Source organism: Manacus vitellinus, unplaced genomic scaffold, assembly GCF_001715985.3.
Source record: "Manacus vitellinus isolate BGI_N305 unplaced genomic scaffold, ASM171598v3 scaffold_0_pilon, whole genome shotgun sequence".
Classification (NCBI taxonomy): domain Eukaryota; kingdom Metazoa; phylum Chordata; class Aves; order Passeriformes; family Pipridae; genus Manacus; species Manacus vitellinus.
This window is the reverse complement of record NW_021938789.1, coordinates 22,367,392-22,393,397: the sequence shown is the minus strand read 5'-3', so window position 1 is coordinate 22,393,397 and position 26,006 is coordinate 22,367,392. Positions and strand designations below refer to the sequence as shown.

Genomic DNA, 26,006 nt, shown 5'->3' with positions numbered 1-26,006 from the left:
GTTGTTCTACTTTGGCCTTCTCGAAGTCAGAAGTTTTACCAATCATTTTTTCCATCCAACTTCTTCTACCTTGCCAAAAATAAAGAATTTTACCCCATCATAAAATTAGCTGTAAGTGTTGCAATAAGTGTTTAATATGCAAATTACAAGATTCAAAGCAAGATATGTGTCTTCTGGAAGCTTACCAAACTTTTTCCCTTCTCTGGTTGTGCCTGTCATCTTGATCTTGGCAACTTCAAAGAAATCTTTTATTTCCCTTTCATACAGTCGTGATAGATAATCCATATAATTCTTAAAAGAAAAAAGTAAATTTAGTTAACAGGTATTCATACTGACTTCTATTACAGGTAAATAGTTCCAAAAACATGCAAGGTTTGTAAGTCCTACTAAATAACAAACTGTTTTGGTCAATATAAATATATATATTTATGCAGCATGCACAAAAATATATTCATGATATTTAAGCAGCTTATATTCATTTTCATAGTGAGTTCACTAAGCATTATTCAGAAACTTCTACTTCTCCTCCATAAAGAAAGATATGCAATGCAGTACATACAAATAGGATTGCCAGTGGTAGAGTATCACAGAATTCAATTCAAGGGTAAAATGGAGAGAATTCAGCACCGTTCTCTGTACCCTCTTTCATCACTCCTATTGTGTCCTCAAAAGCACACATAACACATAAATATATAACTCTTTCAATTTTTTGTTAGAAGATCACAAATATGTCAACCATTCATTAACTATCTGCATGACACTGAAAGCAAAGGAAGAGCTGTTTCAAAGCCATTGAAAAAGTCTAATTTAAATCTTCCATTTAAGAATTACAGTACTTTAATTAAAAAAAAAAGACTTGCTCTCTAAGGACTAACTTCCCTTTGATTTCTACCTAAACATTTTGTATACTTCTGTAGTAATTTTTTTCATTCCATGTTAGTTTTAAACAAGGTAGTTAAAAGTTACATACATAGAAAGGGAAAACATTTCTATTTAGTCTACTTTACAAGAGACCTTAAATTTTTGATGTTCCCAAGTGAAATGAAGGTCTGTTGAAATAAAGATGTCACACAGACAAAAGACACATCGCTTTGAAAATAGCTTAATATCATTTTTCTTACTAGGCTGTAAAATGACAAACTTGTTTTACATAAACATTAAGAAAAATATCTTATACTTCTGAACCAAATGTTTGAGGAAAAAACTAACAAACAAAACAGGATATCACAAACATGAAAAAACGAAGTTTCTTATTCCAAAGAGGAACATTATTCCAAGAAAAGAGGAGCATTGAGTTACATTTCATATATAGGAATATTCACAGGTGCATACACATGGGCAATTGTTTTGACTATCAAATCCAGTCTACTACGTACTTTGTCTAGCATCATTTGAGCACTTCACATACCTTTGTTAGTCCTTCATATTTTCCATAATCTGTGTTCTTGAGCCACTCCATCAGTTTAGCATATCGAAGTAAATCTCTGTGAAATGGATGGTGATTGGGTAATGTCAATTCAGCAGAGTGCTGGGCAAGAGTGGAACTCTGATCGTGACCCTTGATAAAAAAAAGTGTTGAAGTAAATCTGGAAGCACTACACAGAAGTACAATAAGTTTCCTGAAAAACTGAATATGAAGACAGCATCTCATTCAGGCAAACAGAAAAGTCTCATAAAATACCTTGGATAGAAGTAGAGCCTAGAGACGCAGACTGAAAAAGACACCTAACAATACTGACACTAAGCTGTTATAGTTGTGGCAGGTAATGCATCTTAATAAGCTTGTTCACTGTAAGGCTCTTTGCCTTAAGGGTGAGTCACTAGCATTTTTCGCTGCTTCTGTTTAAAGATGTTACTCCCACACTGTAAGACACATCAAGTCCCCAGTTAATGAGTGGCTTAGGTGTTAACAATGAGCTTTATATACTACACCTCTTCTCTGAAAGTTGCTCCAATTCAACCTACTTTAGTCCACTTTGGCCAAGCCTTCCTTGGTCAAGTCTTAAAAACATCAGTTCACACACATTCTCTCTCCCTCCACACAGAGACACACACCCACACTTTCAGTGAACATTTACTGGAGTTAACAGTTTTTGACATGCAGCATTTAACACAAGCTACTAATTTCATGCTCCTCCTTTACTCTGGCTACTTTCCTGAAACCCACACTATGCTTTAAGCATCACATCACATTGCTGGAACAACATATGATTTAGATTTTTAAGCTTTCACTTGCTTGAACTCACAAGCTTCCTGGGAAATTCAGGAAGAGCAAGCAAGGTAACACCACTGTGCAGCCACACAGCAGAATACACAACCATTATTCATGGGTTAACAGAAGGGAGGATGGGACTTAATTTCCAAATGGCTTTAATATTTTCTGTAAAGTCTTTTTTGCTGGGCTTTTAGTAAATACTGCAACAGGTCTTGATCTCAAGTATAGTTTGTGCCATAACAGCACAAAAAGATTCCTATTCCTGTAGCATCACATGCAGGCAGTTTATGCAGGTCAGGCAATGTCAGTCCCTCAGAGAAGAAGAATTCCTGGACAGTTCCACCTTGGATGTGATAAGTCAGCAGAATAAGCTATACAGCTTAAAAACTGCCTTTGCATGTTTTTAAGTTGGAACAGCAGCCAGTTTAGATTAAAGTGACAAAACTAAAGCAAATTTTGTCTTACCCTTTTCTATTGTACTGGGTTCAAGTCTTTGGTTAAAAAAAGCCCTAAAAGCTTCCACAATACATTCACAGACTTGTTTAAAAATTTATATATATGAATCTGTGATATTATTTGTGAAATACTAACCTTTACTAAGTACTGCAATGCGAACATGCCAGCTTCTGGGAAAAGTTAATATACTACACAGGATCATGGAATGGTTTGGGTTAGAAGTGAGCTCAAAGTTCATCTAGTTCCACCTCCTCTGTGATGGGAAGGGACACCTTTCACTAGATCAGGTTGCTCAAAGCCCCATCCAACCTGTCCTATCACTTCCAGTGATAGGGCATTCATAACTTCTCTGGACAACCTGTTCCATTTCTTTTTTTTGTATCCAACATGAACATGAACTTACTTTGAGCCCTGTTCTCTTAACTATGTAAACTGAGACACAAATGGACCCAAAGAAACAAGTCCTGCCAACTTCATTAATTTATTCTCATAGACAACGGGGAAGGATAACACTATAAATCTTCCTTATAAAAATAATCCTGTAGTTTGCCTTTAAGAAAAAGCTAACTTTGCAAAGTGTAGTTACTGAAACATATAATTTGGAATTGGCATCCAGCCAGCATTAGCAACACAGCTGCTGATGTGATTACTGAAGTCATACTCAATGCTGTATGTGCTTCTGGGCATGCGTATAGCAAATATTTTCAATAGATCTTTTATAGGCTTCTATGAAAACTAGATTACAGAAAACCATTTACAGTTCTCCCTTCTGCTCCTGGTGTGTTACATTCCCACAGCATGCATTTTAATGTACGAGTTCATTATAGTTTAACATAATTTACCCGGTGGCTTTCACAGTTCTCTTCAATTAAGTCGGTCCAAAGTTCGTTCATATTACTGCTAGGAAATACTCAGCTATCCAGATTTTTATTGCTTCTTTCATCTAACAATTTTATTCATGTCCCATTATTACACGCAACTTTTTTGCTTGGTAGTTGCATTCTTCATAAAGCTAGATGACAAATTCCTTAGCAAGGTAAATTTCTCTCTCCAGACCAACTTTTCCACAGGACTAATCATTTTGGTTGTACTAAATCATGTCCTGTTCAAGCCTAACCCAAAACATTATGGAGTTTCTAGGTGTACCTTTCCTATCTAATTAACAGGCTTTCTCTCACTGCACATAAACATACACCATTATCAATGATAACCCAAGTTTGTTATTCAACTATTTCATAGTTTCAAAGCTTCGAACTATTTGATATTTCAAATGCAGAAAGCTTAGCTGCCATTAAATTGAGTGCTGAATGTGGTTGTTAAAAAAAAATAAAATCTTTAAAGTTGTTGATACACAGATTAATCAATTATTAGTAGTACACAATAAAGACGACTACACTGACTGTTAGTAACAGTTACTGTAAACAGTTTGTAACACTGCAGTGAATGGCAAGCCAAAGTTGCATTTCTGCTTAAAAATTCTAATATTTATTACCAATTTTATGTAAAGGAAATGAAGCACTTCAATACCTTACAACAGGAGTTTGAATCAAGCATTGGGCTTTTTTGCCTTTAAAAAAATAAAGAACAATTTCATACTTCCAATATAATGTATTTAGGCCCAAATGTCAATCTAATTTTGACTTTACATCTAATGAGTTCCAAATCAGAATGTCTTGCTTGTATTAACAGCTGCCTACACACATCATGTTTTCATTTGCATTTTTAATTTAGAATTCTTTATCTGCCTTTTTTTTCTGAAGTGCTTTGATTTATTTTTGTAAGAAACATTCTAAACAAATAATGCAACTCTTCAGATGTTAAAGGTAACAAAGTGTTCTAGTTAGTTTTCAAGAACATTGGCTTGAGAAAAAACACGGTTATTTTAGTAAGGTAACACAAAAATCTGTTATACCTCCAACACCTGAATCTGTATCTCAAAATTAAAAACACAAACTTCTTTTTTCACTTTTACAATAATCAAAAAGGCTTTGCAGTGGCTCATTTCTTGTAGTTAATGAACTCCTCCTGCTAAAAATTATGACTTTGCTGTTAAGTTTAATCTATAAATACCTCATAGTTAACAGCAAGTTAAAACTTTTCAGAGGGTAATTCTATATGAAAAACAATGTGAAGCCAATACTAGTTTCAGAATTTAAAAAAAAAATAAATTGCAAAGTGGTAATAGCATTCTCAACAGCACTCAAAAGTGTCTTTAAAAATATTTCATCTAATACACATAATATTGCACAGTAATAATAATAATCTCTTACCAGTTTTAAAAATAAAATCTTCAGAATAGAACATCAGAAAATATATTCTGTTAAGCAGCCACTTCCATACACAATTCCAATATTCCAACTCTATGAATGCATTTACATAGGACTTATACAATATAGCTTCTACTTCCTCATTTACAGGCTGAGACAGATAGCCTATACTCAGGTTTTCAAAATATCAAAAGTGACAGAGGAAAAATACCTTCTTAAGAACAGATGCTAAAGGCAAAAGAATTAACATGCTGTGGAGCTGGAACTCTTCTGCAAAGTGAAGAAAATGTAGGAAGTGCTAATCTTTGTCATAAAAAGTCAGGCTTGTACTCTCAAATATAATTTTCTACACAATTATCCAGTGTAAATATTCCATTTTCTGCACACAGTCTAATACAGAAAATCTAGAACTTTTAAACTTTTATTGCATTAATATGTATAAAACTGGAATTATTATTTTTTATTTACAAATTCTGCAATTTCACACAATTGCAGTATCTGCACAGTTGTACATACATTACAATTTCCTGAAAATATTTTTCCTCCATACATCTCCATCTGTCTCTTACCAATTTCTGGAGATCAGATCAGAGGAATGTTAGCTTATAAACAAAGCTTAAAGGCTGACAAAAATAACAGACGTGAGAAGGGGCGTAAGTCTGATGCTCTGTAATCAGTAAAGACAAATTTCTTTTTACAAAGCCAAAAATGCAGCTGCTAGTTAGATAATTCAAGCTAAAAAAAAAATTAGTTAGAAAAGCTTATTTCAAACCCAAGGTACTCACTGGAACTGAATGATAGGAGGACCTGTTATAGAGTTGAAGGAGGGTCTGAGTAAACTAATTGGAGATAAAAAATACAGAAATTAAAAAACTGAGGCTAAAAAAACCACCCAGCCTTTAGGACACAGTGTAAGGACAGTAAGGACAGTAATTTATCAATATCTCAAGTTAAAGATCAAAACCAAGGTTCAGACATTTTACTTTGGATGTTTGGTTTTGTTTTGGCTTTTTTGCATGGCTCTTGAGGTTCAGATAGCAAGAACTTCAATGTTTTCAGCCTCTAACAGCTTTAAAAAAAAGGTCAGTGCTTTTTCTCCTCAATTAATCAAGCTTTACAATTAAAATAAATCCCTATATATCACACAATGTGTTTAATTCAGATAGCAAGCCCATTAAAAAGAGGTGTTTGGGTTTTTTTTTTTAATGTAAGAGACTTATGTAGGCAATTGTAGTTTGGTGTGCTTAGCAATATCTCTGCCTGAAGCGCCTCTAGCATTTACTGATTACATCACAGAATATGTCCAATCTTAGGCAGATTGTTTTTCTTCTGCAGAAAAGTTTGTGATCAAAAATTTCCTATTAAATAGAAAGGAGCAATACCTGCTGAACAAATACGCTGTTCAAATGACTGGCAAGTCTCCGTGCAAATTGCTCACGCAAGTCACTAAACCGCTGCTGTTGCTGCTTCACTGCATGAAGCATATCATGTCCTACAAACAAAAAGGATTTAGAGAGCACAAAATATATAGTAATATATTGTATATGGGAACCAAGAGGGACAGAGGTCACAATTCCTTCAATCTACAGAACAAAATCTGAGACTAGTTGGAACAGCAGTTACAAATAAAGGCAGTACCATAATAAATTTGCATGTTAGACTGAAGTCTAACAAAAACATTACCTGGACGAAGAGCTACATTCATACACTGTAGAAGGGCATCTGCTGCATTAGTGCAGGCCTCAATGCCTCGAGAAGATGTCAGATCTCCCTCCTGAAGGGCCTTTATATGACCTTTTGCCAAATCCATGTGATTCTACAAAATAATGGATAGTACTGTCCATAAGCAGGCTAGGTTGCTATGCTGCTGAACCCAGAATAATAAATACAACTTTATCATTATAACTTACTGAAGTTAGTGCAGTAACAAAACAGAAAAATATGCTCATTATCTTAAGCAATGATTGTGCTAGAGGGTAGCAACCTAAAAGAATTTTATACTTGATGTGAACAACTATTGTAAACACCATAAAAATGCTTACCACTAAGAACTCTATCTCTGACAGTAGTTTCACATTATTCGTGTTGCTAAGATGGATTAGGTGGTTGCTTTCTGAAATTTGATCCATTTGATCTTTTACACTCTGAAGCATTTCTTCATAACTGCTCAGCTTTAGCTCAATTTGGTCAACTTCCTTTAGAGCTTCATCCAGCAACTTCATCAAGATATTCACCTGTTTCTCTGAGGCCATAATGGACTGGATATTTGCCTGTACAGAAAATAAAGCAACATTCTAAGAGACATTTTTTATATCTCAAAAGCGCTCTGATATCTCCTTCTGCCTTTATTACTGTCAAACAGTTTTCAAAACTTGTGAGGAAATCAACAACACTGTAGTACTTCTCATTTAAAGTGTTACTGAACACAGCAGTTCCTCAGCCTATGACACTTCCTTATTTCAAAAAGAAAAGACACAAAACCAAAATTTTGCCAAGTTCTTAGAACTGAATTACTGATCTGCAGAAAAATAAAAAGCCAAACAGTAATCCCTGCTATACCAGAACATTTTTAGTTCCAAAAAAACCAGCTCAGGTGTTAAGGTCAGATTTTCTATTCCAAGATAGCTGCCTGTATGACAGAAGGCATTTTCAAAATATACAAGAAACACACAACTTGACAATTTGAGGAGGTTGTTGACTGTTCCCTCAAGACTGTATCCCCTGCATCTCCTTAAGTTTTCCAAGTGACCTCCAGAATGAAGGGTTGTTTAAAAAGTAAAATAGCAAATAATATGGCACTGTTACAGGCAACCAAATACTGCAATGTTATTAGACTAAAGCAGTTTCCTAGTTACATTGATAGGACTCTTTTAGGCATCCATGGACATGAATGGACTATTCTCTCTCTCTGTGCACTCCTGCCCTCAAGAAAGGTATATGCAGAATATCTCCCTTTTTTCTTCTCAGCTCCTCATTTGAAAGCCTGCAATTCACCCCAGAAGGTGTGGAAGGCAAAGAGCAAAGGCTGAAAATCTCTACAATCTGATAATAGACAGGATGTAGCTCAGCTTAGCAACAGAAACACATTTACATTTAAATATACAGCAGAACATGTTAATTAATTTTCAAAGAATGCTATGTGGTCAGTATCAATGAGAACAGTTCAACATGCTGACACACTGCACATTAGAAGGAATGTTTACCCCATCTAGCACTTGTAGTTCTCTCGACAACTTTTCTGCAAAGGCTTCAGCATTAGAAATAGCATATTCACATCCTTCCATCATTATTTCAATATCCTGTTCCTCTCTTGCATTTAACTCCTGGTATTCATCCACAGCTTCTTCATCACCTCCTGCTACACTTTGATTCTCTCCACTTGGAACAGATTCTTAGGTAGAGAAGGAAAATAGAACACATTATCAAGTCCAGAAAGTCACAAGCATTTTAAGAGTACTTAAGTATGTTTAACTACCTCTAAGAAAATTAATCCATTAAGTAACTTTCCTAACAAGCACCTGTTACCTATCAACACTTTTTCAAGTCTCAGTCTTCCATGCTCTTCATTACAACTACCAGAAGTGATTCTCAACAAAGATCTTTTCCAAATTATGCAACACAAGCAAAATACAAATATCCACCTTCCTTTATTTCAAGGGACAAGCCTAGTCTCAGTTTATTCACCTCTTACACTGGTAATCAGCATCAGAATACATTACAGTATTACGCTCGATTTGTTAGCAGAAGATCAGTAAAAGTTAGATTCTCTCTTTTGGTAGACAGACCATACTGAAGTTGATTAAGATATATGTCACTGAATAAATAAAAGTTATCTTGATGCTCAAGGTGAGTTTCATAGCAGAAGAGTAAGTACTGGGGTAAGTGAAAATGAAATAACAATGGTTTCATTAACTATTAATGGTTTCATTAACGGCAGTACTTACTTAATTTAACAAGCCACTCAAAGGCTGACAAATGACTGACATAACATTAATACAGTCCAGCCAGAAAGTGTTAGGACATTTGAAATAACTTTCTTATCTCTAGCAACTCGATAAGCTATCCAAAGCCCTATTAAACAAAATAAAACCAAAAAAATCACATATTATTTACGAAATTGCTTACAAAGCAAAGTAAAGGAAAAAGGTGTTACGCACCTTCTGCAACTTTAGGAAGTTCTGAAGAATTAAAAGGTATGGAAAAGCAGAGGAAAGGAAGCAAAGAATGTTAGCTAGACAAAGCACGAACAGCGTGTATATTTTTAAATGGCAGTAAGTTTGGATGTTTAATATTGCACGAACTTGAAATGTTAGAGGTTGGTTTAAAACAAATTGGACAACACCAAAATACAGAAACGTTATCCTTCCTGTTTCACATTTCTAATTCAAATTCTTCTGCACATGCCAGTCTAGTATTTAATACCAATAGTTTAAACACTTCTGACAGACTCAACATGAGATACACTTATTCACTAGGCTTTACTGTAAAATTTTAACTATAATAATGATAACATGACTGTAAAAATATTTAATACAGCATAAGCAAACAAGATACAAAGCCTCCTTAGTAACCAACCAGTCACAAAAACTGTAACAGGGTCCAGCAGAATTTAACACATGCTCCACAGTTTAAAAGCTAGAAATCTCATGTAAACCCTCATTAGTCTCTGGAGAGCTACAGAAGCATCACTTTTTAAGGTATTTTTCTAATTCAGGGGAAATGAAAACAGGAACAAAAGCAGATTCATTACACAATTAGACCTACCAGATCTTGGAGGTAGATTTTATTTTGTTCGAGAAACAGAATGTCTTAAAAATACAATAAGCTTATCAATTAATTATCATTAAGTATTTTGTCTTGGGTCTCAGTTTTCTAACAGAAAATCTTAGAAAATCAATAGTCACCTTGCTCATCTGAAGACATAAAAAATATAAAATAATAAAATTCCATAAGAAAACCCATCAGGATTAAAAATATTTCTTTTAGTATACCCGTTTTACAACAATAATTATTAAACTTTACACTTCAAATACAATTGTAGAAGTTTACCTTCCAACAGCTGTGAACTAACATTAATAAAGTCAATTTTCTTTCTAAGATATCTCTGATTGAGTTTCCAGATACATGAAATAAAGGTGTTCTTTTCCACTGTGCTGCTTGCAACCCATTTGTACACTTTGTCAAAATGCAAGTCAAATTCAGGATTCTCCTGTAAAAGATAAGATATGTTACAGGTTCCACAGACAAATGATTTTCTGAGTAGCAGAGATTGTTTACACATTAAATTATTGAGATGATGGAATAAAAATGAAATTATACATGTGCCAGCCTTAAAGAGACAGAAGCTCATATAGCAAGTCTGGTGCCCTGATGCTCTTTAATAAAGGTGCTAAAATAGTGAACGTGAAAAAACAGAGTCCAAGCTATGAGACAGTATTTTGTCAAGCCAGATAAGGTAAAAATAACACAAAATACAGAGATCTGTAAGACTGTCAACAAATATTTGACAGCACTGTCTGCCCTGAAAAACTGTCCTCAGAATGACTAATGTCTTGTGTTAGCCTTCTGAAAATAAAAATGGTAGCTGGAGTTACCAAATAATACCATACACAACACAGTTCAGGGAGATTTGAGAGAATAGGCAAGGGGAAAAAGAATTATAAGTACTTTATATATTTTAGAGGTGTGATAGTGTTTGATAGGACTGAACAGGATAGAAAAAATCATTTGGCCTTTTAATAGTAAAAAGCTTCTATGTAAGTATTTTCAAATAGATTTACTGCCTGTTGAGAATGTTACTTTGGTAGCAATTGAATGAAGTACTTGCCTTCCTACAGTCACTTATGAACTCAGTATGGACTGGAACTGGTAATTGCCTGTTTTAAAGATGATATTACAAGCATTTTGCAAGGTCCAGTCTCCTTTTGATGAAAAATGTTATTGCCTCAGATATATGTTACTTATATATAGTTTGTAAATACTATTGCTGTTACTTATGATATAGTCACTACTACCTGTAGAAGCAGGCGGCACAAGAAACTGCACATGATGGGAAATTTTACAATAAAAGAAGTTCTTTTTTTTTCTTTAGCTTATATTGATAAATATAATTACCATACATTTCTAAATAAACAGTATAGTCACATAAAACTTGACCTGTCTCACAACTAGTGCAGGAAAGGCCTTGTGTCAAAAGCATTGCATACGATCATATGTGAAAGCCAACCATGATGAACCTATCAACTTTAATTCTGACGTTATTGGATATGAGAGAGTTTGGCATTCAACATTTGGTTTTTGAAAGAACATTTCAAAATTTCTCATTAGATTGGTATATATATTACAGTATATTTCTGCAAATGGTTATCAAATTCTGTTTTGCAAGAAAAAGCCTTGAAAGACAGAGTAATTTTAACCTTAATCTTAAGAATCAATTCTCCAACATGGTATTTAGGAACAGCAAGGAAAATCTAAAATCCAGCCAACAAGCACATGGATAACTGAAATAACAAACCTACACTGGGGGAGAGGGGGTCGGGAGGGGAAAAAACAAAGAGTTTTAAACTTTGTAGTTTTCTGCACTATTCTTCCAAATCACAAGTTACCAGCAGATAAAACCAGACATTGTAGCATGAAGGATTTTCACCCCTGCCTGCTTGTACATCTTTAGTGTATGACAAAAGATTAATTTGAGTGGTCAAATATAGGTTGCTCTTGTTGTTCTGTGGAAAAGTCCACCACCTCAGGACTGTACCCTTTCCAAGAAATGGCCAATGTCAGGATTCAGAGAACAGACCTCACCCTTCAGCTTACATACTGCTCCTTAAGAATACTTTAAGTGTCCTCGCTAAAAACATTACATGGAGCTGAACATCGTTAGTAAGATAGTAGTAGATTTTCTTAATGGAAACTAAGCTTGGAGTAAAAATTTACATACAACTTGAAACAAACAAAGCCCAAGCTCTCTACAGTCACTGAGAGATCACTACAACTAATAGGGCAGATATTCAGACTATTGCTATTCAAGCATATCTAGATTGCTCTTACTCAATTTACCAGGGCTACATTCTTGGAAAGACTGAAAGAAACTGCAGGCATAAGCAGCACAGGAATGTATCATCCCAATTTCTAATAAACTCCTAATTAACATGTTATCAATCTAAGCTTTAAAGCAGCCAATATCAAGAAGTTAACTCTAACTTGGAGCGAAAAGGATGTTCTGAGCAGAGCACTAAATCAAAAAAAAAAAAAAAGGTACACCTACTTTAACAGCATCTTTGGCATCAACAACAGCAAGGTCTCGAAGTGCCCATGCAGTCTGCCTTTTGTAGAAATCTCCTTTGTCAGATTTTTTCACTTTTACCACATTTACTTGCACTGGTCGTTCCGTTGTCACTATTAAATGAAATAAGAGAGTAATTTCAAAACACACATATTTCTTTAACGCCTGTTTCTGCTGTACTTCAACTTCTGAAATCCCTCTCCCTTCTGTGGGCGAGGTTTCATAATATTTATTTGATGAAAACAGACAACAGACCCTTTGAAACATTTCCATCCACAATATCCACAGCTCAGTTTAAGCCTAAGTCAAACAGGCATGCATCTCTTTACAGCTTGTGATGTAATGAACCCAATTTACAGCTATTTTTTGATACAGCAGATCTTGGACCATTACCATGTAACTGACAAAGCAAAGACATAATTGGAGATTACAGTCAGAATAAAAACATTATCAGACTTCTCAGTCAGAAAAATATTGTAGCAAGCTAATTTATTGACAGATCAACCCAAAGCACCTAATTTTTTTAAGAGATATACTGTAAAGGAACATTAGAAATCAGTTCAGTTACTGTGCCTTTCCAGAGCCCTCTGTCTTGGATTCTAACCAGTACTCTATACTGCATTTTATTTAGGTTTATCAAGCTACTGATAATAATGACTACTAAATCCCCTTTAAAGCACTACATAAAGCCCAGCAGTCCCAAAATAAATATGTTTGATTTCTTCATTTCAAATTACAATGAGATCTGTGAATAAAAGTACAGGGGTTTGTTTCTTTTTCAGTAGAAGCAATAATGGAAGCACAACTGATTTTCTCCATTAAAAATGGAAATGGAAAGCACCTGTTTTATACAGGTCAAGAAAAAGCACTGTAAATAAAGCTAAGACAAAAGCAACTGAATAAAAAACCAAGGTGAAGACAAGAAATACAGTGTGGTATTCCTATGTACCTGTGGCGCACAAAAAGCAGTTTCTCTTCTTTTTGCCTGCTTTGCACACGTTCACAATGCTCAACAAGCGTTCGTCATTGGGAGTGAAAATATCCCTCTGTAAAGCATGCTTGATTGCAGTCATTTTCTCTCAGCTGAAAGATTTTAGGAAGCCGTAATACACTCAAGCACATTTAACAGACACACACAAAAAATAACCAGTCATGTACTTATAGCGATTCGAGTTTTTTAAAATTAAATTTTACAGGTAACTTAATGAATCGTAACCTAGACAAGCATGACTTACATAGAGGAACAGCCCACTTCAAGTACAAGTTCAAGTTAAAGCTTACTATCTTACTTCAATAGGACAACTGTAATTTATCAACACCCAGATGATCCTTCAGCTTAATTTAACAGAGAACAAAAAGCTTCTTTGTAGTAAAGGGGAATGCAAGACATTAACAACAAAAAAAAAAACAAAAAAAAAAGTTGAAACAGGAATCAAAAAAAGAGGACTCCCTCACCAGTTAGTGAAATTTTAGAATGGACATGAATGCCATGGATCCAGTAAAACTACAGATGAAGACAGGTGAACAAAAAAATCCCACAAAATCTAACAGGATGGATCATGTGAAACTAAAGTCACTACAGAGATGATCTTAACTTAAAAGTCCTGAATCCTTCAAATATACCTAAAATCTTCAATTAAATGTGCAGGACTCTTTCACCAAGGTTATATGCTGGTCAGACCAAACTGAAAATAATGCCCCATTTAGCAGAAGAAAATGTCCCCCTACTTTACAGGAAGACTTCTAGAATATATTCTGGATATGGTATGTCTCAGCAGTCAGTCACTCCACTGCTGATGGCACAATTTCAAGTCTAACAAATTATTACTTTTGAGTCTTGGTGAACCACACACACATCCTAATTCTCTTCTGGTAGACAGAAAAATCATTCTGAATAATTCTGCTTCCTCACTTCCTCCTCCCTTGGTATCACAAGAGAAATTCTAAATTCTAAATCCCACATTATGCCATTCCCTGATGTCAACGATGTAGTCATACACTACATCAGACCATTAGGTTGCATAAATGAGGTGCATCTGTCATTAACGCCAAAAGTACTTTCCTAACAACATCCAGAAAGTTTGATTTCTAGTTTTTCTAGTGAGAATAGTTTTCAGGTAATTTGTGGAAGGTAGAGGACCAAAAAAGAAGGCGGAAAGAGACTGTGGGGTGGACGGGGAGGAGGGGATCTCTTCATGGGTTTCCTCATTCAAGTGATTCACCTCTGCAGTAGCAGCAGCCAGCAGTGGGAGAAAGTAAAGGGTGAGAAGAAGGGACTGTAAGAGAAGAAAGCTATTCAGATTTGTGGGATGCACTATCAATTGGTTTGTTTAAAAATGTTCACTGACAGTTAGGATTTCTTTTGTCAATGTCTTCAAGTAAGTATGCAACATGCTTGGAGGAAAGCATTTGTAGTTCTACCATGTTCATTTACAATAAAGAATTCACAGTGGTAAAGTAAGAGCAACAATAAATTAACCTTGCACCAAACAAGAATAAAATCCCAAGGAAGTGATAAAATTCTGAAAGAGACTTCCATGACAGATTTCAGTATAGTCAATGGGTTCCTCAGCAAAGCATGGGCTAGTCCCCACTGGATTCTAGAAATCCAGGGAGGAGGGGATGTGGATGGGGATGGGCCAAGCCCATCCAATACTCAAGCCTGCAGAATTCAATCACATCAGAAAAAAACAAAAACCAAAACAGATCCAAAACCCCCACCAAGGCCCCTGAAAATTAAGGAATTAGCAATATTCACTTGATTCAGAACAGTTCCTCACACTACACAGAGATTCTACAAAGTCTGAACAGAGCAACACTTAGACATTACATTTCAATGTTTTTAAAGACAGAAGCTCCAATATTACTCTGAACTTGTGCCTTAAAATTCTACAGTGCATTAAAAATGTGATTAATATACACTACATGCTATGCTGCCTGATGTCAAAACAATATATGTAGTTAAATTTTCAGTTAACTTGTTGTCTTAGAGATGCCTGCATTGCTTTCTCTGATAAAGCAAAGACAAAACCTTAGGCACTGTGATAGTTTTAAAGATAGTAACTCAAGGGTTTTGGATTCTGCCAAGGCAGAATCAGTACTGTCAAATGCACAGAGCTCAGGGCATCCAAACAAACACTGTTTATAGGACACCCCTATGGCAATGTAACAGTCCAAAGCTGCTAACAATTTGCCTCCGCTTTCATCAAATGCTGGGGCCATCTTCTGTTTCCCAAATTGTATCAGGTTGTCATTCCTGTTACTCTTCAACACGTGCAAAAGATGAACATACAAAATACCAACAACCTGCTGCATTTCAGAAATTTCCTTTCCTTCCTGATTTAGAATTTTATTTTCTGCTCTAAGTCACGATCAAACTGCTGCAAATTGCTCCCCCATTTCAGTGCTAACACAAATTGTCCAGGTTATGCACTATACAGCTTTCCCATCAAACAAACATCATCAACTCAAGATCAAAGACAGGCTCTAATATACAGTCCAACTTCTGTTACAAACTCAGCCCCCTTCTTCACAACCACCAAAACCTTCACAACGTCCCAGGATCAAGGACCTCTTACTTTTCACACTTGAATCCTTGAATCCTGCTGGCTCAAAGGAACAAAGAATTTAGCCCAAGGAGTCGGAGATAAAGCCCTTTCCTCAGAAAAATGCTTCAGGAGAGCAGAGACCACACCAGACTCAAATAAAACCCTTTAGGCATTGCTGCATTTTCACCTGTAATGTTCCAGACAAAGACTACGTGAAATCTGTCAGAGACATCACATCACAGGCGCGGCCTGTCCGGGAAATAGGCGCCAGACAGGGCACAGCGATGTGTAAGGCTACTTACTGAGCACTGCTGGGCCCCCCCGAAGGTGCAAACAGGAAAACACGCTACCCCTGCATCGTACCGGGTCAGAACGTAGCACGAGAGCGCAACCCAAGGGAATCACTCAAAATATCAATTATTTAACAGGAAAACTCAGAAGAGCTACCTGCAGCGGCGGCCTCCCCGGGCCCGTCCGGCACCGCCTCTCCGCCTCCCACCCGGGAGTCCCGCACACGGACACGACCCCCTCGCCGCGCCGCCCCACCGAGCCCGGCGCACGGGCGCGGCCGAGCCGGCCCGCGGAGCACCACGGCAGGCCCCCACCACGCGGCGGAGAAGGGGCGGGAGGGGCGCCGCGGCCACCTCGCTCTCACCGGCGGGCCGAGACAGGACGGGAAGGGCCGGGGAAGGGAAGGGCCCGGAACAGAACGCCGCTCCCGCAGCCGCGCCGGTCCGGCAGCGCCGCTTCCGCCCACGTGACGGCGGCGGCTGGGCGGCCGCCGCAGCGCCCCCTGGCGGTGGAGGTGTGGGGAGATGGCAGAACTTCAAATAACGGTGTCCATCTCTGACCGCATGGTGTAATTCGATTTGGCCAGGACAGCGGCAGGGCTAATGTAACTTCATAGAATCATCAAGGTTGGAAGAGCCCTTCAAGATCAACCAGTCCAACCATCCACCCATCACTGCCACTGTAACCCCAAACCACTACCCCGTAATAGCCAGAGCCAGAAGTCTCTTAAACACCTCCAGCAACAGTGCCTCCACCACCTCCTTGGGCAACCTATTCCCGTGCCTGACCGCCCTAACAGTGAAAATTTGTTTTCTGATACCTAATCTGAATCTACCGTCTCAGTTTAAGGCCATTTCCTCTGGTCCTCACTGCAGTCACGGCAGAAGAGACTGGCCCCCACCTCACCACAACCTCCTTTCAGGTAGTTGTGGATGGAGTATGATGAGATTCCCCCTGAGCCTCCTCTTCTCTAGACTAAATAAACCCATTCCCTCAGCTGTTCCTTTTAAGACTTGTTTTCTACACCCTTTGGAAACCTTGTTGCCCTTGTCTGAACATGCTCCAGCACTTGGATGTCTTTGTTACAGTGAGGCGCCCAGAACTGAACACCAAGGTGTGGCCTCACCAATGCCCAGTACAGGGGATGATCACTGCCCTGGTGCTGCTGGCCATGCTATTTCTGATACAGGATGCCATTGGCTTTCTTGGCCACCTGGGTGCATTGCTAGCTCATGTTCATTCAGCTCATATTCATATTCTGTGAGCAGCATTCAGACTTTGGCTTTGCCCCCAGGCAGAAGCACCAGTAGTAATTGATAGTCTTTGATGTCCTTGATAATCCAGACAGTACTCTCTGACTAGTGATCATGAAATTTAGGATTTGGCATCTAACCGTGAGAAATGATGTACCAATCTGTCTGTAGCTACTTGTAGCCACTGCTGAATTCTGTGAAAACTGGAGCTACCTTCCAGTTCAAACTTTGCTGTGAAGGAGGTTCTCTACAGGATCGATATACTTAACTAATTTTTAATATCATTAATGTAAGTTAATAATACGGTATTTCTTCAACACTTGCATGCAGAGTTAAGGATAGCATAATTACAGATTACTTGAACTGTATGATTTATTCACATTAATACATCAGTATGCCTTCAGTGTATTGCTGATAAAATGTATTTGCCAGGCCACGACCAATAAAGAACAACAGAAAACATCTTTTGCAAGGGTTTGTTAGAAATTGCCAATATGTGGACTTATAACATTTAAAGCTGTGATTTTGTAGTTCCCATATCATTTTTTCACTTGACTGAAAGCACTGAGATTAGCTCAGTTGTTTAGTTGGTTAGAGCGTGGTGCTAATAACACCAAGGTTGTGGCCATTCACTTGGGAGTTAGACTCAATGATCTTTGTGGGTCCCTCCCAGCTCAGATTCTGTGATTAAATCTGACTGACCAATTAAGTCTTGCTGAATATACTTTTATTTTCCTACTTACATAATGACATACTGTATAATTTTATAATATACCATTTGTAAGGGCCAAGGTTAAAATAGAAGTAATTCGATAATTTCTCAATTCAGCCACAAAATATAACTATCTCTGGCTAGATATACAAAGACTGGACAGGCAGCCATAAAATATTGGACAAGGTTTCATAAAGCTGTTGTTATTAGGCAGAACTCTCTAGTTTCCTGTCTCTAGCTGTTACTTATGTTAGAAGAAAAAAGAAACCACACCAAAATGCAGTTTCTAATGGTAAAATGTGTTTACAAATTAAAACTGACATGAGATAATCTTCCAGGATGCACAGTGCCATCCTCTACCCTCCTACTTCAGCTTCCCACAGATGCTCTTTAGAAAGGGTCTTTGATCTTAGATACTGACTTTAAGACAAAATATTCTTAAATATTTAAAATTACATAATACAATCCCTTGCTTTACTAGAAAAATATTTATATGCTGAAAGTGACTGAACCTATTGGGAAATAGATAGATGACAGGGAAAGCAGTATAGTCTTGTGTTGGAAAGAGGTGTATTACTATATGTATGACTCCAAAGCACAAAGGAGAAGAATGAGAAATAACACAAAAGACACAGTCCAGAACAGGCACTCTGCTCTGTTTCACTTCCAAAATTATTTTTAAAATTCTGTATTTGCCTAATTTAAGATGTAGGAAATTATTAGTTATCCATGAAAGATAAACACACAGGAGAAGAGTACTTCTGCTTTAAATAAATAAAATTAAATAAACTCTTTTGTCATAGGTTTCCCCACATTCTTAATTCTGATGTTGGTTAAAGAGTTTTAAAAAATACATACAGGAAAAAACCTGATCGATCTTTATGATAGCCTTTTTGCCTCTTCTGTGATGCTTATGATCACTCTTCTTCATTTTCAGGCTGCTACATATTTTCTTTTCTCTGTAACAGATATGGCTGATAGCAATTCCCATCTTCTGAAGAAAATCTGCATTATAACCACAATCTCAAGTATTAATTTATTCCATCCTGTAGCTGAAACCTTTTATAAGAATGCAACAGATTTATTTATACACAAGAGTTTGTTCCTATTCAGTTTCGGAGAAGACTTCCAGGAGAACTAGATAAACCCCTGATACTGTATTTCAAACTACATTCTACTTATCCAAGATCAGGAAATGTGATGCAGGAAATAACTCTGCATTAACTGAAAGATGGACTATTTAGCCTGTTAGCATATTCTCTGTGTCCTGTGGTGCAGCTGGGCTATACTCACCACAAAGTGATGGTCTCCAGCACCTCAAGACAGACTTTCCACATTGTGATCAGGCAATTATACGGTGTCTTGGTAGTTGACATCTTACAAAGACGTTCACACAAAGAACTGTGTAAAAGTAAGGAGTCCCTAGATTAGATCCCTGAAGATCTTTTAAAGTATTTTTCCTTTAGATAGTAAATGAAATAATTGACAGGGACAATGTACCTTTTTTAACTTTCCTTCAGTTTAGTCTGATTACTTAGTGAAGCATGTCTGAAATACTATGTTATTAGACAGAAGAAATGACAGACAGACTTTAATTGCGTATTATTCCACATAAAATGCAGGTTTATTTGCCTTCTAATATAGTCAATTTACTGTTTATACAGTACAAGAATAAAAATATATAAACTACCAAAGAAAGTCCATTAAATGTGGCTGAACATTATAGTAATTTTTTAGCTATCATCAGTTTCTAACATGATACAGACAATTGTTGGGTCAGGAATTCACTATATATGTACTTTATTTCAGAAGAGTGATCTGAAGTGCTCATTTTTAGAGGTTCTATGTCTTTATTACAATTATGAGATGAATGATGGAAGCTTTTCTACCCAGAAAACATTTCCTTGTGCCTATTAAGCAAAGAATTTGTACACATTACAGAAAACATTGTGATCTCAACAATTAATACATGGTTCAAACAAGACAATGTATCAGGGATAGCAGTAGCATGAATTATACTTGCTATTGAAGATGGTTTTGTGGAACCTGGACGTTAGGCAAATACTTCTTGTAGCTAATAATCAAATGTCACAACACACATACTGGCAATGGATTATCCCAAAGACATTCTCAAAAGAACAACTGATTTTCACAAACAATTACTATAAATACAATCCTTCTCTTTAACAGTATGTAGGTGGCAAATTTAAGACTTAAGTTCTTACAAGTTCCAGAGGATGTGTTACCCACATAAACGGCTCTCACAACTGTCGTGATACACATAATTACTAAGATTTGTGTTAGAATGCATGTAATTTGCAACATGTGCCTAGAATAAATATATAACTTCTGAAGATTAGCTAATCAAAGGTATGGCCTTTCCTATATACACGCAATAGGGTAACATTTTAAAAGTAGAAAGCTGTACATTTTACAGTTTTTCAAATATATTCTCAGTTATTGGATGTTATTTTAATTTTGAATCCAAAGTACATTTTCACAAATGTTTTAAAAGCTGGGAGTTCATGTGAAAGACAACAGCAAAGTACAAGTCACAGGACCCTTGTGTGACTATCCAGTTGTACAGATGGCAGGTGCTGAGAGGGGACATGAAGCACCCTCTGATTTCCTAGGAGCTGTCATCAGTCAGCTTTAGGTCCACACCTGGTTTAGTCCACAGCTAGCCTTCCTATACTCTCTTGGTTGCCAAAACAGAAAGAGATTTTCTCCTGCAGGATGTTCTGACCAGAAGCTTCTCTGAATGACCTTCTGGGTTGGCATTTCTTTATTGATTACGGGTTGAACAGCCAATGAGCATTGCTGACTGACACCAGGCAGTATCACTGTGCTTCTTACTATTAACATTGTTCCCCTTCAGCTCCTGCTTCAATACAGCTTCAATTCATCCTCTGTTTCTACTGTAATATACTACTATCACAAGTCCAGCTGTAACTTTTTATGAAATGTTCTGAACATTCAAGTAGGCCTCGCCCACTGGAAATGTAACTCTAAGTAGCGCACCGAATATGCTAACATTAGCTAAAAACTGGTGAAAATAACTCTCATAATTCTATGAATTTTGAAAAGTCTATCACTGTCCTACAAAGTAAGTGTAGTAGCCAACGACTATTGTTTACATAGTACCTTGTTATCTCTTGGTCCAGAGGCAGAGACATAAACAGTTTCTGTTCCTTAACCTTGCCTGTTTATAAGCACTGAAGTGCTAGAAAGGAGAACTTAATGATACAAAAGTTCTGAAAGGTGTGACAAATAAAGCAATGCTGCTTAAGAACATTTATTATCTAGGACAGTACCACAAATGTGAAGGCCAAAGGGCACACTAAATGTTCTATAGGAAAAATAATATAACTGCATAGGTAAAAGGTTGGTCCCATGGTACCTAAATGCAATACTCCGATTCATCAGGATGAGGGTTGGATTCTTATACGGATGTAGGTAAGATTTCTTTAATGGAGTTCTGCATTTTAACACATTTGAAAACGGAAATGTGCATCATTCTTATACAGACCTCAATTGATTGCTTTCTTTTTTCTACTTCTAGGACACAAATTAACTGTTTATGCTCTTAATGCTGTAAAATGATTTTAGCTATTAATGAAAGATAATCTATACCTCCATAAACATATGAGAAAATGCTGAACTCTACTTACAAAAGCAATCACTACTGACTGTGAGAATTACTGGTTCTACCTTGTGAGTCTCATGTATTTGTAAGTATTTGCTAGAGTGAGGCCCTCCCAATATATATAAATGGTCAATTGTTTATGTAAAAAGTACGCTCCATTTTTTACTTACATGTAAACCTAAAAAGCAGATACTGCATATCACTTACTATCTTTTTGATCAGATGGTATATGAAATGCTGGTCAGTGAAAGTCAACCAGTCACCTTAATGTTAGAAAATGCATCCTCAGGACAAAGGACACAGGGAGAGACATAAAAGGTTGGAAGCATAGAAGCACATCCTCATAACTACTAAGCAATCCCTATTACTGGATGACCAGATTGAATCATCATTTAGGTAGGTGTCATCAAAGTTCACAATCTTCAAGTCCTTCTTAAGGTACATTGCATTCAGATTGCTTAGTGTTCGAGCAAAGGTATATTTAGATGCACAACTATATGCTTCCATATTGTAGATCTTGTGGAAGTGCATATCAAAATATGGATTATCCTAAAAAAAAAAAAAAAGGAATAAAATTGAGAGATAGAGAAATTATTATATGCATTACAGTGTTAAAATGGCAATCTGTTGTTCTCTGCTTAGCTACCTGCAGGGCTTTTTCTCTGATGGGCTCTAAAGTACTTTGCATATTTCTGCTATTCATCTTAAGTGGTCTTTTATACCTTTAAAAAGCAGCAGCGTAAAATTAGATGTAATTCTTTGCCATTGGGAATTGTGAGTAAAACTTTCAAAGTTTATTCAACCAATATGCTGCTGTTTATTGAGATTATACAATCTTGTTTTGAAATAAACCAATTTGTCATGTTGCCTAAAACACACTATATGAAAAGCACTTGCCTGAGACTATAACTATCTATGTCTGTCAGAAGAATAATACTGATTGGCCCTTTCTGCCTTAATTGTATTTCTTTGTGCTTTCTGGTTCTTTGGCACAATTAATTAACTTAGCAGCAGCTAAGTTCTGCTAAATTCCATGGATACGAATACCTATTATGAACATTTATAGCAGTGTTAATCACCCTATAATTATGAGTTTGAGGTTCATTTAGGCTTTTCTTTAACCAAAAATGAGACAGATTTTGATCATCCAAGTTGTGAAAGGCTGGATCATCTCTGAGGAATATTTTAGCACAACACTTCAAAAAAAAAAAGCTTAAATTCATGCAGCAAGTGATAAGGAAATCCTCTGGCTGCCTTTGGCTGGGGAAAGGACAGGAACATTTTCAGGTGCAAGATAACTTGGAGAGGGGATGTAAAGGATTCTTAGTTTTGTCTTTTTTCCCCTTCTGGCCTAAACTGCTACGAGCTCACAGGGTGCGGGGGTACTCTGAAGCAGAGTTCACCTCTTCTGTCTCCCACATTCCTCTTTTTAGCCTTGAGGACCATGTGCACAGGACAGAATGAGAACAACTCCAATTTGCCATTTTCCTTGGAATAAGGCTCTGAAACATTTCTTGTGGGGCTGTTGATTTCTGTTTCATTAGCTTTATGTAATTTGAATTCTATTTCACATTCATTTGAAAGCGCTTTCAAAAAAATAATTCTTTCCTGGACTACATTTATTATACACAGACAACTGTTAAAATGTCTTTTCGCACATATAAAGAAGATATTCTCCTCAGCATATTCTTCTAGCTTTGTAAAATTGGATTTAATTCTATTTTTGGAGTTGTTATGTATTGTACTACTGCAGTCTCATTTTATCCTTCTGAAGCTGTATCTGAGAGATTAGGACTTTTTTAGCAGCAAGGTCAGCCTGATCTAGCCAAAACTGTTTCATATTTACACACACAAATAGACAAATACTGAATTGATTCAAGTAACCTGAGACTAAGCTGTGTGAAAGACACAATTTTGTGAGCTGCTACATGAAACAATGCACTTGTATGGTATTTTACACGTTGACTTTGTTACACAGAGACCAGATTCAAACATTTAAATGAGAGGGTGACAGTCTCCATAGAAATATTTAACAAAATTTTGTTTTCAAATACACTTTAAAATCTATGGGATTAACTGCAGTTTACACTGGAGCTGCAGGTGGAGAACTTTTATTACCAATTATAATTAACAAATTAGAAAACAACCAGCTTCTGCCTCAAGTCTCAACCAGAGAGATAAAGATGATCACAATAAACACAAAAATCTCTCCTTCCTCTTCCCTTGCAACAGTGAAAATGTGATGTGGAGCCTCTCACATGCAATAAAACAAAAATTCCTTGGTAACATAACTTTATTTTTCAGATAATGCATTTTAATAATTTTGTCCTAAATTGCAACACAAGAAAATTATACTCTACGTATTTAATAGTACACAACACTTACAGTATCTGCTTCTTTTCCATCAATCATCTCCAGATCTTTCAAAAACCACTTTTCAACTATTTCATATTTCTCCTCTCGATTCACTCGCCAGTGTTTCACCATACATATTTCTACTTCTTTACTTGCAGTCACTGCAAGAAAAAAATAGTTTAGATATGCAGGCAAGTACTTATGCAAAGTTCTGATAATAGAAGGCTTAATTAAACTACATTTTAGATAGTAACTTTAAATCATGACAGGCAGGGCTGTATAGGCTTATACTGACTTAACAGTTTTATTTTGCCCAGGTAGTAGAAACAGCACCATGTTTTCAGTCTTTTAGTAGATCTAGTGTTTTTAGTAGATCTAGAGTTTACCTTACCCAGCCTGTGAAGAGAGTCTTGTCTGTTCAAAAGCCTTTCATGTAAATTCACTAGCAGTGCCAAGAAAGCCTAGTTCTGGCACTGGATCTGCACTTATGGTTTGGGAGGCAGTCTTTTTGGGATGCTGCAGTCAGAAAACTGCAAAACTTCTACCAAGGCTCTGTATTTACATGACTTGTGCTACACTTTCCGTTCTGTAGAGGAAGTTATCATATGTAGCCATTACTTTTTTAAAGCAAAATTCTTATTTCTCTAATATATAATTAGGCCACTTCACAAAAATAACATTTAAAAATTTTCCTAAAGCTTCAAGCTGTCCAGTGCTGACTTTATAGAAATAACTGTTTTCCAACGTAGGCAGGAAATTAGATTAAAAAGAACACAAAGACACTCTGTGCAGTAACTACCATGATTAATTGATTACATTGAGTGCTGTGTAGGAGACTGGATTTCCGTAACACACAATGATGAGTGTGAAAAGCAGCAGAGCCTGAACAATCTCCTGCACATCCAGCTGCTGATGGCTGCAGGGCAGGAGACATCCCCAAGCCATCTGGTAGCCTAAGTTAAGGGTGAGATGTCACCTATGTCTAGCAGGAGCATTTTCACACCATAGCATGAGGCTAGAAACACAGGCGCAAAATTCTTTTATTTCTAAATATTACCTGAATTTTTGAAAACCCATTTTGAAACTTGACTAGTTTTATCTTACTCTTGTTAAAACTTCTCTTGCTTCTCACCTGCTTATAAGAAAATGGTTATTAAATAAAGACCAACAAAGGATGTATGTTGGAGATATGCCTTCTCTCCACTGAAAAGAAAAACAGTGGAAAATATATAAATGGATTATAATTTCTCTCAGCCTATAGCTTCACTGCCTGGGAAATACAAATCAGTCTTGCTTTTTTCCCCTAATCCTATCAAGCAGAGTTGCTTGAAGGTTTTTTATTAAAAAAAAAAAAAAAAGACCAAAAGACCACCACTGTGGTGGATAGGTTAAAATCATTTTCATTTGCAAGCAAATCTAATAGAGTAATCTTAGGAAGTTCTCTTCATACTTTCAGTTTCTCCCATTTTTTTCTGTTGGTTGGAAATATATTGCCTTCCTCAGAGTTAAAACAAAAGGAAACAAGCCCAAGCCCAAAAGCCCCCAGTCCTGTCAGAAACACAAAGGGATGTCCTAGTGGACCCCAGGTCCTCCACATCGCCACTGCTCTACCTGTCAGACAACAGAAATCCTATGACATAAGGACAGAGCACAGATGTGTTAGGAATAATGAAACCAGGAGCATGTCCTGCCCAGTGGTGAAATTTGGGCGGACTAGTTTCAATTAAAAATAAATTTACTTTTCCTATATTTTACATATTGCTTGTTCTTGTACTCAGTTAAAAGAGCCAAAGAAAAAAAATATATAGAACATGAGCTCAGATCTACCATGTCAGTCTATTAAGTTCTAAAAGCTTTTCCTGAGGAGGGCACAGCTATGGTAATGCCTTCATAGAGCACAAACTATTTCTTAAAGTCTTCCATGGACTAAACACCTTTTTCAGAGTCTCTGTTGGACAATACAATGCTATTCCTACCGTTC

General features: G+C 36.6%; 2 protein-coding genes across 10 annotated transcripts in view; both read right to left on the bottom strand.

Moving 5' to 3' along the window:
• The window catches only part of EXOC1 (exocyst complex component 1), a 28,580-nt gene extending 12,315 nt beyond the window's left edge, over positions 1–16,265 (bottom strand). For 2 of the 9 annotated variants that reach the window (XM_018069307.1, XM_018069325.1), the window contains exons 1-12: positions 16,216–16,265; positions 13,170–13,303; positions 12,203–12,333; positions 9,988–10,147; positions 9,096–9,116; positions 8,142–8,329; positions 6,981–7,208; positions 6,622–6,754; positions 6,321–6,430; positions 5,724–5,777; positions 1,409–1,558; positions 186–291 (exon numbers count right to left, since the gene is read on the bottom strand). In XM_018069307.1, coding sequence (XP_017924796.1) covers positions 186–291; positions 1,409–1,558; positions 5,724–5,777; positions 6,321–6,430; positions 6,622–6,754; positions 6,981–7,208; positions 8,142–8,329; positions 9,096–9,116; positions 9,988–10,147; positions 12,203–12,333; positions 13,170–13,293 — 1,405 coding nt within the window. In that variant the 5' untranslated portion in view covers positions 13,294–13,303; positions 16,216–16,265. Of the gene's footprint in view, positions 1–185; positions 292–1,408; positions 1,559–5,723; positions 5,778–6,320; positions 6,431–6,621; positions 6,755–6,980; positions 7,209–8,141; positions 8,330–9,095; positions 9,117–9,987; positions 10,148–12,202; positions 12,334–13,169; positions 13,304–15,798; positions 15,986–16,215 lie in introns of those variants that run through there. The other 7 variants (XM_018069333.1, XM_018069361.1, XM_018069315.1 and 4 more) reach the window with 4 other exon arrangements.
• Positions 16,266–21,038: 4,773 nt separating this feature from the next.
• Positions 21,039–24,868, bottom strand: EXOC1L (exocyst complex component 1 like). Its single transcript, XM_025896782.2, has 3 exons — positions 24,842–24,868; positions 24,056–24,186; positions 21,039–22,219 (listed from the first exon to the last, which is right to left on the bottom strand). Exons 2-3 carry the CDS (start codon positions 24,155–24,157, stop codon positions 21,956–21,958), a joined length of 366 nt encoding a protein of 121 aa, XP_025752567.1. The 5' UTR covers positions 24,158–24,186; positions 24,842–24,868; the 3' UTR covers positions 21,039–21,955.
• Positions 24,869–26,006: the final 1,138 nt, after the last annotated feature.